We start from the raw sequence: 15,286 nt of genomic DNA, 5'->3' as shown, positions 1-15,286 counted from the left end.
GTTAGCCATTCCCCATGTTCTTTTATATCCCTTATTAACAATCCCCATATTTAAATGTTTAATGTATTTGACAAAGGTAACGTATAAGTTCCTGCAAATTTTGTTTAAATGTAAACCGATGTGATATGTAAAATCGAACACCAGTATATAAACGTAAATAAATAAATAAATAAATAAATAATTCATGTGTTTTCCTTATTTTCTAGTTGGTATTTCCAATACTACACATTGTGCCCGAGTACATACTCCATAAATTATTCAGTTTTAAGGTAATATTTGCAGTGTGTGTGTGTAGGGCTGAATGAGGGGAGGGTTGAAAGGCTGTAATGTTTGCCTAGAGCGCCTAATGCCCTTTCGCTGGCCTTGGCCTTAACCAGAGAGAGGAACTGTGAGAAACAAGAGAGACGGGGCAGGAAGACTAAAGAGACAGCAATAGTAGTGTCAAATATTAAAATGTTTTGTAGCCACTGCTTTGAAAACCCATATCGGATGGGGTATGGCATTGTGGGTTAAGAGGTGGGTGTGCGGGTAGGGCAAGGAGCTTGGCGCACCCTCCACCACAGAAAACAAAATATTCAGTTCTGGATACATCCCGTTCCAGTTTACAGTATTTTCCATCCAAAGAGGCAAGCACTGGGCTATTCCACTCGCCAGTCCCTGACCCCTCTGATCGGGCTATCTTAATACAGTTGGGACCAGCTTTCCAGCGCTAATCTCCAGTGCATTGACCCGATGACGGGAGCACAGGGGAGCACGGGGAGCACAAGCTAGTCCAGTAAAAAAAAAAAATCACCTCAGCAGCAGAAAATCTCCTAACTACCCACGAGAAGGAAAGGGCCTCTCTTCCTCTCCTGGGGTCAAGAATTCACACAAGATAACAGTACACTCCTTCCCGGAATCTACGTGTACCTTCTTTTCCCCAAAATCGAAACTAGTGAGGCTTCTTTTCCATAGAAACCGCGGGCAGCGACAACGCATGCGCACACTCAAGGCATTAGTCTCATGTGCCCCTAGCCCTTTCACCGCCCAGCTACAGTCTCCGTGCCCCCCACTCCCCGGGCCTACCCACCACCAACGCACGCCGATTTGCTATGACGTCACAAACCTGGGCCTTGCCTTCGCCGAAGCTGGGAGAGATCTCGAGCTCGTTTCCAGTCCTCGGATGGGTGCCCTTCACCGCCCCCTGGTAACGTCACAAGGCCCGCCCCCTATCCGCCCTCGGTAGGGTGGCCGGCGGGGAGGGCCGAGGACCTTTAAGCTGCGAACGAACGCTGCTTCATAGCTGGTGCACGGGTAGAAGCGCGAAGATGGAGCAAAGGGAAGCCGAGTTTAATATCTTATTGGCCACCGACTCGTACAAGGTGAGAGGATGCCGGGGGGTGTGGCGAGGAGCACGAGCCGTGCGGCGTCTCCGTCACTGCTGACAGGAGCTGAGACCAGGAGGGCTTCTCCCGCTGCGGAACTCAGTGCTACCAGGCCGGAGGGTCCTGGAGCGGGGGTGGCGGTCAGCGCCGCTGTGAGGTGTCCTTCCCTCTCTGTTTCTCTGCACCTGTGCCGCGGTGGGGGTAGGACTGGGCCGTGCTGGCCTGGGCTCTGGCACCGCAGACCCGGGCTGCCAGTGAAGGTCAGTGTGCGTGAGAGGACGGGACGAGCGGGCGGGAGGCGGCGATCCCGGGGACGTGATTGCTTCTCTGGCTGAGAGGGCGCTGGGGTTGGGAGGAAAGGAAGCAAATCTTTCTCTATTACAGGTGTTTAGGAAACTTGCATTTCAATTTATGCAATATTAACAATAATAATCTTATGTCTCTGCAATTCTGGCGGTCCAAAGTCTTAGGGGACAGGGGCTTTTCAGATGAAGTCCCTGGGGGAGCCTCGTGTCGAAGCCCATCCTGCCCGCTTTCGTCGACCTCCAGTTCGGGATTCTGCTATATATAGCTTCTTCCACACACCCTACAAAACTTCGCAGTTAAGGTCAGCGGAGAAGATGAGAAGGAAACCACCCCCCCGTTGAGAGATCTGTCTCCATTGCCACCAGCAATAGTTTGGGTGGAGGGGAATAGAAAGTGAAAGTAGAGGTAATTAAGTGAATTGAAAGGCGAGCCGGGGCTCTTCCCCACCCCGCTTCAAAACGGTCGCAAAATCCGATGGCATTCCTGGAAGAGTGGAAAATCCCTCTGACCCGTGCAGTTTCAGAACTGCAGAAAGCAAATTGTAGTGCCGAATTCGAATACCCCTCTGGGCCTTCAGAAAACTAGATTCTCTGCAGGTTGCATGCTTCTTATCTGACGAGTATTAGTGTTCTGCAGTGATAATATGCAGTATTGTTCAAACAGGTTTTCTTCAGTGGTCATGCATGCTTGATCAAGGTCTCAAACCATTACTGCTGGATGTTTCTTAAGGTTATTCAACAGAAGGTATCACAATTTGTGAAAACCAGCATAAGCTACCCTTTTTAAAATATAAAATTATTTTATGGAATGTTGAAGAGAATTGTGAAAAATATATCTGTTTGTCTGTAAGGCCATCTGTGGGCAAAATAACACTCCAAAGAAAGAATGGAAAGCCACCAAATTTTGGTACAGAGGAAGGAAATGTCTCAATCTAGTTCGAAAGCAAAAGTATTAGGTCACCACTTTTCAGAGAATATGCTTCCAAAAAAACCCTTCTTCTTTTTATAAGAAGCAGTTAGATGTGATAACATGCAGGCGACTGCTTTGTTCCAAAAGCACCACCACCTCTCATCCCCAATAGCTTGCCCCAAAGTGACGGACCAATAGGGAAACCAAAACTGGCCAAGCTGTTGGGAGGTGGAAAGGGCTGCATTTTCCACTAAATAGACTATGTGGTTGCTTAGGGGGCAGGAGGTGGCAAAAACCTCCAGGGGCTGTCTAATCACTTTCTAGGCATAGCACTACAAAAGAAAAGAGACAGGAGCCGGATTAGGATGGCCAATTTTTCCATGGACCATAACTGGACATCCCACTAAACTTCATTCTTTGGGGGGGGGGGGAAGGTTATGGATTACTGTCAATTGTCAATCCACTCATTGGTTTTCAAGCACTCACCCTCATATACTTAGTTGAAATAACATTTTATAAAACAATCTTCATAAAGACATCAACTGCAGCCTCTCTCATGCAGTTTTGCTCTCTACAATGAAAGCCTGTCTAATATACATCCACCTCCATACTTCCCCACAAGCACAAATTATATATATATATATATATATATATATATATATATATACATACATACATACACTTCCAAACACCAAGTCTCCTCTCTCATCTGCCCAACCATACAGCCTCCTGTCTCAGAAGGTGGTTTTCTCTCCCTTTATTTAAAAACTTCCCAGCCTTCCATTTGTCTCCCTTGTACCACCTGTCTCAATATGCCCTCCCCCTCCTCTGTGCACTCCTTTTATGCTGCCCTCCTGTCTCTAGTCCCCTCCTCCCTATGCTCTTGTCTTTCTCTCCCTCCTTTCAGTCTGTCTCCCTCTCCTCTTCAGTGCCTTCCACTTCCTTTCCCCTTTCCTCCTGTGTCCCCATCTCTTCCTTCCCTTTGCCCTCTCCCTCCTTCCCTCATGCTCCTGTTGTGCCTCTCCCCTTGCCTGTGACTTTCCTACCATAACATCTTTCCTTCCTTGCTCCCCTTTTTCTGTCCACCTATCTCCCCTTTCCTCACCATGTGACTAACTCTCTTCCCCCCTCCTCTTTTCTTGTATCCCTCAGCTGGTTTGCTGCAGCCCCCTCGCAGGTCTTGGCCCAGCACTCAGTGAGGGAGGGGGAGGGACCCAGAAGGCATTGCTGCAGAGATCTGTGGAGCCACTGGGAACTGAGGGTTGTGCTATGCCATGCCTCCTTTCCCCATCCCATCCAATCACAATATAGGAAAGGAGGCAATCAGGTGGGAACACAGCACAGCTCTTCGCTCTCTTTCCATGTAACCAGGAAGCTGTGGGAAAGAGAAGAAGCCTCTTGCAAAAAACAGATTTTCAGTGTCTGGTTAGTACTTCTGACAGGATGTACAGCACAGCTGAAAACCCGGCTGTCCGGTCCAAAACGGGGCAGTTGGCAACCCTAAGCTGGATAGATGTGCTGGGTGGAGAGAGAGAGGGGGAGCTGTGGTGCTGGGCAGATGAGTGGCATGGAGAGAGAAGATTCTGGTTGGGGACAGAGGCTGCTGGGCCCTGCAAAAAAGATGGGGGGGGGGGGGGGGGTGATGCTGTGCTGAGCAGGGAATGAAAGGGGGAGAGAAAAGATGCTAAATGGGGGGGGGGGGGTAAACATAAGAGTTGATAGGTACTGTGGACAGAGTGAGAGGTAGATGCTGAGTGGGGTGAGAGGATGATGCTGTGCTAGAGTGACTTCAGATAGGCAGATGTGTGAGATTGAAGGTTTGCATAGGGCACCTAATACCCTTGTACTGACCCTGGAGGTGGCAGCTTTTGGCATGGAGTGCCTACCAGCATTCCATAACTACCTCCCATTAAATACCAAGCCACACAGATGCACATACAGAAATTCCATGGTTGCAACAAGTGGAAAAAACCACACCGAAACATAGCATGTAATGTTAAAACCTAATTGCTCCCTTTTACACATCTGTTTTTTGGAAAGCATTCCTGAAGCTTTGACTCTGCAAGCTTTTTCCCATTTGTTTCCCACTTAAAATCATGTTCTACAGTTTCCCAAAACCTCCCTGAGTAGCTGTTTTGAAACTGTATCATAATTCAGACATGACATAGCATCTGGTTGATTTTATGGATCATATGTCATGTCTGTTTTGACTTCATAGTCAATAAATCCAATCAAATCCAGTGAATATATTGTAATTGGATTCTCTCATTGTCCTAGTTTCTCCCAAGGTTTAGTGGAATTACAATTAAGTTTTAAAGTTTATTTATTGATAGAGGGTGAGTATTTTTAGAGCAATACCCTCTTACCATGGGATATATCAGGTGTTATACAAACTATGTGCCTAGTTCACACATTGCTTAAGGATTGATCAGTAAGTCATGGTATGCTCTACAGTTGGTGGTACTGTACTGTTTAACATCCCTGCCCCCAACAGTACTAGTGTGTAGTATATTCCCCTATTCCTCCTTCTCAAATACAGCAACAATGGCAAAGATCCCAATAGATTACTAACCACCATTACACCTATCATACACTGCTTTCTAAAAAGACACCAGTAGCTTAGACCTAGTCACAAACCTGTACTTTACTTTTACTCCCTGCTACCATTCCCAGAGAAGAAACTGGCACTATTTTCATAAAACTAACAAAAACAGCAAGAGGACCTCATCTCATCAATTCTGGGTAAATTATATTTTTTCTTAGCTTTGCTGTACAGGCTTTTTTTTTTTTTTTTGCCATTCTATTATTTTTTTTGGCTTTAGCTTTCACCTTAGCCACCTGTTTAGCCATCTTGATGATCACCACCAGATCCCACTCTTGATCTGTGCATAGACAAACTTCACTCAGACTTACTGCTCAAGTGTATGACTCTGCATTTTTCAACATTGAATCGTAGCTGCCAGATGTGAGACCGTTCCTGAAGTTTTGCTGGATCCCTCATAATTTCCACATCTTCCTGGATATTAATGCTATTGCAGATCCATAAAGGCAAAGCTTTCCTGATAGTCCTTTTGCACTATCACTTACAAAAAATGTTGAAAAGGACTGATTCCTGTGGCATGCCACTGGTAACCCCGTCTCCTCAGAGTGAGCTTCATTTACCACTACCCTTTGTTGCCTCCCACTCAACTAGTTACTAATTCACTTTAGGGCCCGTACAAAAGATGCTTAATTTGTCACCTTGCTGAAATCCAAGTACACTACATCTAGTGCTCTTCACTGATCAGCTCTCTGGCCACCCAATCAGAGAAATTGATGAATTTGTTTGACATGGGAAAAATCATGCTGCCTTGGGTTTGTAATCCATTTAGATTACAGAAATTGCAGTATCCTCTGTTTTAGCAGTGTTTTCTATTTAATTTGCTCAGCTCACCACATTTAGTCAGATTAACTGGCCTGTAGCTCCTAGTTTCCTCCTTACTTCATTTTTTTGTGAAGAGGAGCCACATTTGCTGGTCTCCAGTCTTCCAGAACTACTTTTGACTCTAAAGAAGCCTTGAAAAGCTCAGTCAATGGAGCTGTCAGAACTTCTGTAAGTTGCCTTAAAACCCTTGGATGTATCCTGGATGGCCCCATTGCTTTGTTTAGCTAGCTCCACACAAACACACTTTTCTGAAAATTGTTTGAGGTTTACCTCCCAATCTTATTTGTGCCTGTTTTGTGGTACTACTCTGGCTCTTCTTTAGTGAATACCAAACAGAAAACTTGTCAAACATTACACGGTTCCACCTTTTCCTCATCTTCTGTATTTTCCTTCCCTTCTTCTTGTCCAAGTTATTACAGTGCTACTGTTGTGCTTTCTCCTATCACTAATACAGTGGCTTGCAAAAATATTTGACCCCTAAAAAGTCAGCAGATGTGTGTGGCTTTCCTAGTGTGTAGCAGATGGACTCAGGACCAATGGGTATAGTGTACTCCTGATAGCAGTTGGAGACTGATCAGATTTCAATCTGACGTCAGTCCTCGTACATATACCCCTGCAGGAAGTGCAGCTCTTCAGTATTTTCCGTCTCCATAGCAAAGAAAACCAAAACAAATCTTACCTCTACAGACGAGCCCCGCTCTCCTGCGGTGAAACCCATTGGGTCCCTCCCCCAGTTGAGAATTCCTGAGGTGATTTCCGTGATCCCTTGGAGGTAAGCCTCGGTCTGGCGGCCAACCCTCGGCGGGGACTTAGCCCCCGACATCGGGTGAGGCTGAGAGGTAGCGGGTGCAACTTCTAGCGCGGCGGCTTCTGATCTGGTGCGCACCACAGCTAGGGGAGTGTCATCAGCCGAGCAGCCAGAAGACAACTCTGGCTCCGAAGCTGGTTGGCCGACGCATCCTCCAAAACGAGACTTACAAGGATGCCCTTCAAGGGAACTCTCCTGTTCGGAAGCGAATTAGAGAAACTAGCTAGTACCCACTGCCGCGGCTACCAGAGGACAGGAATAAGAGAAACCAGCGACCCTTCCCCCAAACTTCCAGGGGCAGAGGGTCACAGCGCTTCAACCCATACAGAAGCACATATCAAGCGGCTCGCCCCGCAGGCAGGAGCCAGTCCTTTTGGAACAAGCACAACAAAAGGGGAGCCAGCCTGGTCCCAGGCCCGAGCTGCACCCCACAATGAAAATCAGCTGACCCCCGTCCAAAGGAAGAAGCCATAGGGGGCAGACTTGCCCTATTCTACCAAAGATGGGTCGAGAGAACTTTGGACAAATGGGTCCTAGCCATCATTCGAGAGGGATATTACCTGGATTTCCACCACCTCCCTCCGGACAAGTTTGTGGAATCCCCCTGCCACGACCCTTCCAAGATGATGGCAGTGGAAGCTGTACTGACCAGATTGCTAGCCTTAGAGGCTATAACACCGGTGCCCACACAACAAATAAATACTGGGCATTATTCCATCTATCTTATCGTTCCCAAGAAAGAAGGAACATTCAGGCCCATCCTGGACCTCAAGTCGGTCAACCGCCACCTGAAGATTCCTTGCTTCCGCATGGAAACCCTACGTTTTTTAATAAGGGCGATACAACCAGGAGAGTTCCTTACAACCAGGAGAGTTGCTTACATCCCTGGATCTGTCGGAAGCCTACCTGCACATTCCGATCCATCAAGAGCATCCGCATTTTCTACGCTTCACGATCCTGGACAGTCACTACCAGTTCCAGGCACTACCATTCGGGTTAGCCACAGCACCCCATACGTTCACCAAGATCATGGTGGTGGTGGCAGCAACACTGAGGAAGGAAGGAATCCTCGTACACCCTTATCTAGATGATTGACTGATCAAGGCGAAATCCCCAGAGAAAAGCCACCAGGCGACCAACAGAGTCAAAACTCTACTGGAGAGCCTCAGGTGGATGGTCAACACAAACAGCTGTCTGCAACCCTCCCAATCTCTAGAATACTTGGGAGTCCGGTTTGACACCAAACAAGACAAGGTCAACCTAACACAGACAAGGAGATCAAAACTGCGAACCCTGTTGAGCGAGCTTTGCCCCACGGCATGGGACTACCTCCAAGTCCTCTGCCTCATGGCATCCACACTGGAAGTAGTGCCATGGGCAAGAGCTCTAATGAGACCCCTACAGCGCTCACTACTATCACGATGGAATCCGCTGTCCCAGAACTACACTGAACGGCTCCAGCTCCCGGACAAAGTTCAGACCCAACTACAATGGTGGCTACATGAAGGCCATCTGAGCCAGGGAGTGAGAGTATCCTCACCAACCTGGATCCTGCTAACCACAGATGCCAGCCTACGAGGATGGGGAGCACACTGCTAGGAGCTAACCGCCCAGGGGCAATGGAACAAAGAAGAGTCTGAATGGAACATCAATCGCCTAGAAGCCCGGGCAGTCAGACTAGCCTGCCTATGGTTCGGTCACAGACTCAGACAAATCAGAGTAATGTTGGACAACACCACAACAGTGGCCTACATCAACCGTCAGGGAGGAACCAGAAGCCAACAGGTGTCTCTGGAAATAGACCCCCTAATGTCATGGGCAGAAACGAACCTTCAAGATCTCGGGCGTCCACATCGCGGGGAAAGACAATGTCGCTGTGGATTACCTCAGCAGACAGTCTAGACCCAGGAGAATGGCAGCTGTCAACCACAGCATTTCAATTGATAGTAAACCATTGGGGAACACAAACCATGGACATCCTGGTAAACTGGTCCAACGCCCAAGTGCCCAGCTTCTTCAGCTGCAGGCGGGAACCCCAGTCCCAGGGAATCGATGACCTGGCCACAGGAAACTCTATTATACGCCTTCCCACTATGGCCCCTTTTGGGCGCAATCATCCACAAGATAGAACACCACAGGGGACCAGTACTTTTAGTGGCCCTGGACTGACTAAGAGAACCATGGTACGCGGACACGGGAAGGCTGCTGACGGAGCCCCCTCCCGTTGCTTCAACAAAGACCGATCCTCCACGAGGATCCAGCTCGATTCTCTCTTACGGCCTGGCCATTGAGAGGACTCGCCTGAGGAAGAGCGGATACTCGGGGGCAGTAATTGGTACCCTGCTCTGAGCACGCAGGTTCTCCACATCCCTAACATACATAAGGATTTGGAGAGTATTCGAAGCCTGGTGTGAGGACCACGATATCGTTCCATGCTCAGTCAAAATTCCTGCGATTTTGGAATTCCTGCAGAACGGACTAGAGAAGGGATTGTCTCAACTCCATCAAGGTACAGGTGGCCGCATTGTCATGTTAGGGAACCAAGAGCGAGAGCGGCAGCATAGCCTCTCACGCAGATGTCTCCCGATTTTCTGAAAGGAGTCAAGCAGATCCGACCACCCCTAAAGTGGCCGGTGCCTCTTTGGAACCTCAACCTGGTCCTAGATTTTCTTAGCAGGAGCCTCCTTCAGACCTCTTTGCGGCCAGTCTCTCCGACTATTAACATTGAAGACGGCCTTCCTGGTGGCAGTCTGTTCGGCCCGTCATATCTGCGAGCTACAAGCATTGTCCTGCTGGGAGCCATTTCTCAGACTCACCCTGGGAACCATCCAGTTACGCACAGTCCCGTCCTTCCTCCCCAAAGTGGTTTCTCACTACCATCGCAGGATAAGCATAAGAATTCGGAAGTCTTGCAGTCTACGCCACCTCAACGTCGGCAGACTCCTAGTCCGATATCTGGAAAGGTCGGAATCCGTACGAAAGACTGATCATCTATTCGTCCTTCACAGCGAGGGGTGGAAACCAAGATGCTATCACCTGCCGAGATCTGTCGGGCAGCAACATGGTCCTTCATCCACACCTTCTCCAGGTTCTACCGCCTGGATGTTCAGGCTCAGGAGGACACAGCATTTGCAAGGGCAGTACTAAGTGGGCCACAGGCAGCCTCCCACCCAGTTCGGGAGTAGCTTTTATACATCTCATTGGTCCTAAGTCCATCTGCTACACGCTAGGAAATTGAGAAATGACTTACCTGATAATTTCGTTTTCCTTAGTGTAGACAGATGGACTCAGCATCCCACCCACGGCTGCTGTTATTCTTGGAATCCTCGAGTGACATCCCCGAGAGCAAGTGATACACGGGTAAGCCATGCCTTTCTCCAACTAGGACACCCATCCTACCGGGTGTTGACGTTTCTCGGTTGAGGGTACTGGCGTTCTCCAGCTATAACCAATTCAAACAGTTCAAGTTAACCAAGTTAGTCATGCATATATCCACAATTGCTTTTCGAGGAGAATACTGAAGAGCTACACTTCCTGCAGGGGTATATGTACTAGGGCTGACAGATTGAAATCTGATCAGTCTCCAACTGCTATCAGGAGTACACTAAACCCATTGGTCCTGAGTCCATCTGCCTACACTAAGGAAAATGAAATTATCAGGTAAGTAATTTCTCCATTATAAATGACACTTAAACAAGATTGTTCCAGAAAATGTTTATTGCAAAACAGTATGCTCGTAAACCTCATTTTCAAAGTCACAATTCATTATTTCTCTGCATATTTTGTAAAATGAAAAATGCTGCTTGCATAAGTAATGAACTCCTGTGCTGTGGAAGCTTCAAGTTTACATAGATGAAAGATATTGCCCTAACAATTCGGTGTACATTTGGTCTCTACCTGTGAATCATTTTAAAAATGGACAACTTTTCTGGATAAAAGACACCCCCCCCCCCCCCCCAATTCTGGTACCATTGGTCAAACTGTGAATCTAAAGGAAAGCTGTGACAATGAAGACCAAAGAGCATTCTAAGGAAATTAAAGATAGGAAAAGGCTACAAAATAATATCCAAGTACTTTGATATCCCAGTGAACACTGTAGGATCAATTATGAGGAAATGGAAGCTGCTTCATACCACCCAGGCACTAACTAGACAAGGCAGTGCCTAAAAACTCAGTGTCTCAGCAAGAGAGAGACTTGGGAAGGAATCCACAGAGAGGCCAGCAATCACTCTGAAGGAGAGTTCAGTGGCTGAGACTGGAGTGGAGGTGCACCAGTCAACCATATTGAGAGCTCTGCATGGGAGGGTGGCCAGTAATGGCTCCTTTCTAAAGGGAAAAACTACATCAAAGCACATTTGGAGTTTGCCAGAAAGCATCAGAATGACCCAGCTAAAATGTGGGATAAGGTTTTATGGTCAGATGAGACAAAAATAGGGTTTTAAATTTTGACCAGAAAGGTTTGCACCACACATGGAGCTAACACTACCTGCTCCTCAGTAAACACCATCCCAACTGTAAAAGTATGGGAGTGGCAGCATCATGTTGTGGGGATGCTTTTTAAAATTGAAGGATGGATGGATGATGGCAACTTACAGGGAGATACTGCAAGACAACCTGCTAAAGTAAAACTTTGGAGAAAGTTCACCTTTCAGCAGGTCAATGATTCCAGGCCAAAACAACACAGGAATGGTTGAACAACCAAAAAGGGAATATTCTACAATGGCCAAGTCAAAGTCCGATCTCAATCAAGTGAGAATCTGTGGCACTATTCGGAAACTGCAGTCCATAAGTGTCATCCAACCAATCCTGAAAAACATGGAGCAAATCTGCTAGGAAGAATGGGCAAAGCTTACCTTTACCCTAACTGACATAAAGCTGTTATTGCAGCAAGTTCTAGTCTGAAGGGGTTGAATACTACTTAGGCAAGTGATATTTTTCAGTTTTTTAATTCTATTTTACAAAAAATGCAGAGAAATAATGATTTGTGAGTGAATTTAAGAGCATACTGGTTTGCAATAAACATTGTTGGGAACAATCTGTGTAAATGTCAGCTGTAATCCACACAAACCTTATCCCACACTTTCACAATATGACTTTTTTTAGGAGGTCAAATTCTTTTGCAAGCCACTGTATATCTAAAAAAAAAAAAAGTCTTGTCTCATTCTACTGTAGTTGCGTTTTTTGTTTTTTTTACCCATTTGCATCTTTGTTGTCCTGACTGCCAGTTTTTCTTAACTTTTTCAGAGATTGTTGCTGGTCTTCCTCTTTTCTGCAGTCTCTTGTGGCTTATGAATGCTAGCCTTAATTTTTTTTTTTTTCTTCACCTTGATAGCAGCTACTTTAGAAAACCATAGTGGCCTCTTTCCTAACAAAAAGGTTAGCAGCCCTTACAATATCTGCTTTGGTTTTGGCCACTGTGCTTCTACTTCACCCAAGTTTTTCTCATCCAGCTAACGACTCTTTGAAGTATTCAGTTTTTTCTTAAAGCCTAGATCTTGCCTTAGAGTAAATATTCACTGTCTGCATTCTAATACTGAACCATCCAGTGATTGCTGGATCTCAGATGATCCACTACAACATCAGAAACAGTCTCCTCCTCTCCCCCCCCCCCCCCCCCCCCCAATAAGCACCAGGTTCATAATCGCCACCTCTCACGGGAGTTCATTACCTGCAGAGGAGAATCCAGGTTCTCCTTGCTTCCAAAAGACAACCAGTGGGTTGAAATTACCTAGCAATACCCCCTCTCCTCCATATCTTCTATGAAATCTGTCCATTTCTTTTGCCTGCAAAGGAGGTCTAGGTTAGGACTTAGGTTATATGCAGCCAATCCAATACCCCAAACCAGTGTTTACTGTATGATTTACTTTTTCAATGTAAGAATCCATATATACTTCAGGATACTGCTGGTTTCTCAACAGAATTATATGGGACTTACTGTCTAAAGTTGTTTTCCCATACTTTAAATGCTCAAATGCAGCTTCTATTGATTGCCCATCACAAGTGCCCTTCGTTGTCTTGATACTGACTTACATAGGGTTTTTTATTTATTTATTTTTTTTCTTTAGGTCTTGTGTTAGTTGGATAGTGGTCTATAAATTCCATTGCATCAACACTAATTTTCTTCTGGTAGCTGAGGACAAATGTTTATGGTTGTATACTTCATTTCCGTTATCCCTTGCCATCTTAATGTTCACAGTATCTCATTTGCAATGCAGTTCTGTGTTGGAGACCCAGAACCATAAGGCAAGGCAGATGTTGGAATGGTCCGTGAACGGTGTGCTCTAACCTCCCCAGTGAGCTTTCAACTGAAAAATACTGGCCTGTTTTCCCCCCTAGGAAGTGTGATCCAGAAGTTACTGAGCACAGGCTTGGATGAACAGCTCAAATTATTAGAGGGACACAGTTATCTTAATGCCTGTTTCTTTATAGGAAAGTTGGCAAAAAATGTGATTTCTTTCTAACATCTTTTCACCTTTTTAAAATTTAGTTGTGACGAAGTCTCTGCCTCTTCCTGTATTTTCTTAAAGTAGTACTCCTGGTTGCAACAAAATTTGAAATATGATGAGTAGGAGGGCAAATTCTTCTTCTTTCTTCTTAAAAAAAAAAAATAAAAATAAAAAAATAAAATCAGTTGGAATGGAAGAAAATGTTAAACTGGAGAACAGACTATCTTCCCTTTTTTTTTTTTTTTTTTTTATCATGCTTCTCACTATCCTTACTATAGAAAGGCACTGTCTTACTTATAGGAAACTTAAGATTTTGTCATGGAAGTCACTGTTGCTTTAATTCTTACTTATATTTAATATCTAGATTATGCTTTTAAATAACTTTTCCTACTATAAACAAACCTTAAGTTCTATATCCGCAATTACACTTGTATGCCATTTGTGGAACTCCCATCATTTACCAAGCATTGTCACTTCTAGGATTTGGTTTGTCTAGGCGTTCTTGTACTGAAACTCCTGATCAGGGAGGATAAAGAACTAAATATAATCCTAATTCAGTGTGTCCCAACCCTCTCCTGGAGGCACACCTAGCTAATGGGATTTTCAGGATTTCCATCATGAATATGAATGAAACTTAGAAACATTACAGAATAAAAGACCAAATGGCCCATCTAGTCTGCCCATCCATCCAATTTATCTAGCCTTACAGGGGATCTCTGCATGATAGGAATTGTATTTCTCATGCTTTCTTGAATTCAGATACCATTATTGTCTCCCACCTCCACCAGAAGGTTGTTCCATGCAGCCACTACTGTCTCTGTAAAGAGAGATATTTCTTAAGATTACTCCTGAGCCTTCCCCCCTTCCCCCTCATTCCATGACCTCTTGTACATGGAAACCTTTGAGATATTTAAATGTCTTTATCTCTTCTTGCCTTTCCTCTAGGGTACACATGTTTACATCTTTAAGTCCGTCCCCATACGCTTAGATTAGTTTAACCCTCTGGACAGACTTCAGCTGGCTTGCATCCTTTTTGAAAGTCCAGTCTCCAGAACTGTACATAGTATTCCAAATGAGGTCTCACCAGAAACCTATACAGGGGCAATATCACCTCCCTTTCTCTGCTGAACATTCCTCTCTGTGTAGCCAAGCATCTTTCTGGCTTTTGCTGTTGCTTTTATCTAGCTCTTTGGCTGCTTTAAAAAAAAAAAATCATCAGATACAATCACCCCCATTCTTCCTTTGCTTAGAAAACTTTCACCTCCAATACTGTACCTAATCACATTATTCAATGTCACAAGAATGCTACTTGGACTTCAGTTTAACTTTTGAAGAAAAAAGGGTTTATGGCTTGAAAACTGCAGGGGTGGAAAATTCCTAGGCACCTAAAAATCAGCCTATTGTCCCTTTTGGCCCAGTCCAAAGGGACAATAGGTCCGGGCCAAACAGGAGCTGCTTCAACAGATTTGGGCATCGCAGGGGGGGAAGCCATAAGTCCTTTAAATACAAAAATGCAGTATCTGCATGTAGAAAGCAGGCGCTCAACGCTGAGCACCCACTGTCTTAACACGTTCTCAACTATCTCTTCCGGAGGCCCGATGATACAGTCAAATGACCAACCGCACTAAAAAGGACATGCTAGGGAAAAATGTGCGTGCCTAGGAGACATGGCTGGGCGCCCCTATCTGACCTTCCCTAAGCCCCCTTCCCCCTCAAGGTCTGGCCCCCGATTGGTCCTTTTTCACTGACATTTTGTCAGTGAAAGGACCAATTGGAGGAAAGCCCTAGAAGTACAGAAAAAGTATTTATTCTTTTTGGTCACTCAGAAATTACCAGTGCTGTGCTGGTATTAATTTCTGAGTGTGCAAATATGCAGATTGGGTGCACATTTTTTTTTTTTCCTGCATTGAGGGGAATACATAATAGCACTCATCAACATGAATTTACATGTTATGAGCACTATTATCTACGCGGGCAGTTGGGAGCGCGTTTTGGACGCGCTAACCCCTGTTTTTTGCATTGGGGGTTA

The 15,286-nt window shown here is 45.6% G+C and overlaps 1 protein-coding gene and 1 long non-coding RNA gene across 2 annotated transcripts in view; one reads left to right on the top strand and one right to left on the bottom strand.

Annotated features, from left to right (window-relative positions):
• Positions 1-1,180, bottom strand: part of LOC115098674 — a 74,427-nt gene extending 73,247 nt beyond the window's left edge. The window contains exon 1 of the long non-coding RNA XR_003858587.1: positions 1,106-1,180. This is a non-coding gene — a long non-coding RNA (uncharacterized LOC115098674). The remainder of the gene's footprint in view (positions 1-1,105) is intronic.
• A 22-nt stretch (positions 1,181-1,202) lies between these two features.
• The window catches only part of NAMPT (nicotinamide phosphoribosyltransferase), an 86,392-nt gene continuing 72,308 nt past the window's right edge, over positions 1,203-15,286 (top strand). Inside the window, exon 1 of the mRNA XM_029615471.1 lies at positions 1,203-1,361. Within this exon, the coding sequence (XP_029471331.1) occupies positions 1,308-1,361 (54 nt within the window). The 5' untranslated portion in view covers positions 1,203-1,307. The remainder of the gene's footprint in view (positions 1,362-15,286) is intronic.

This window comes from Rhinatrema bivittatum, chromosome 9 (genome assembly GCF_901001135.1).
Source record: "Rhinatrema bivittatum chromosome 9, aRhiBiv1.1, whole genome shotgun sequence".
Taxonomy (NCBI): domain Eukaryota; kingdom Metazoa; phylum Chordata; class Amphibia; order Gymnophiona; family Rhinatrematidae; genus Rhinatrema; species Rhinatrema bivittatum.
This window is presented reverse-complemented; position numbering and strand designations above follow the sequence as displayed.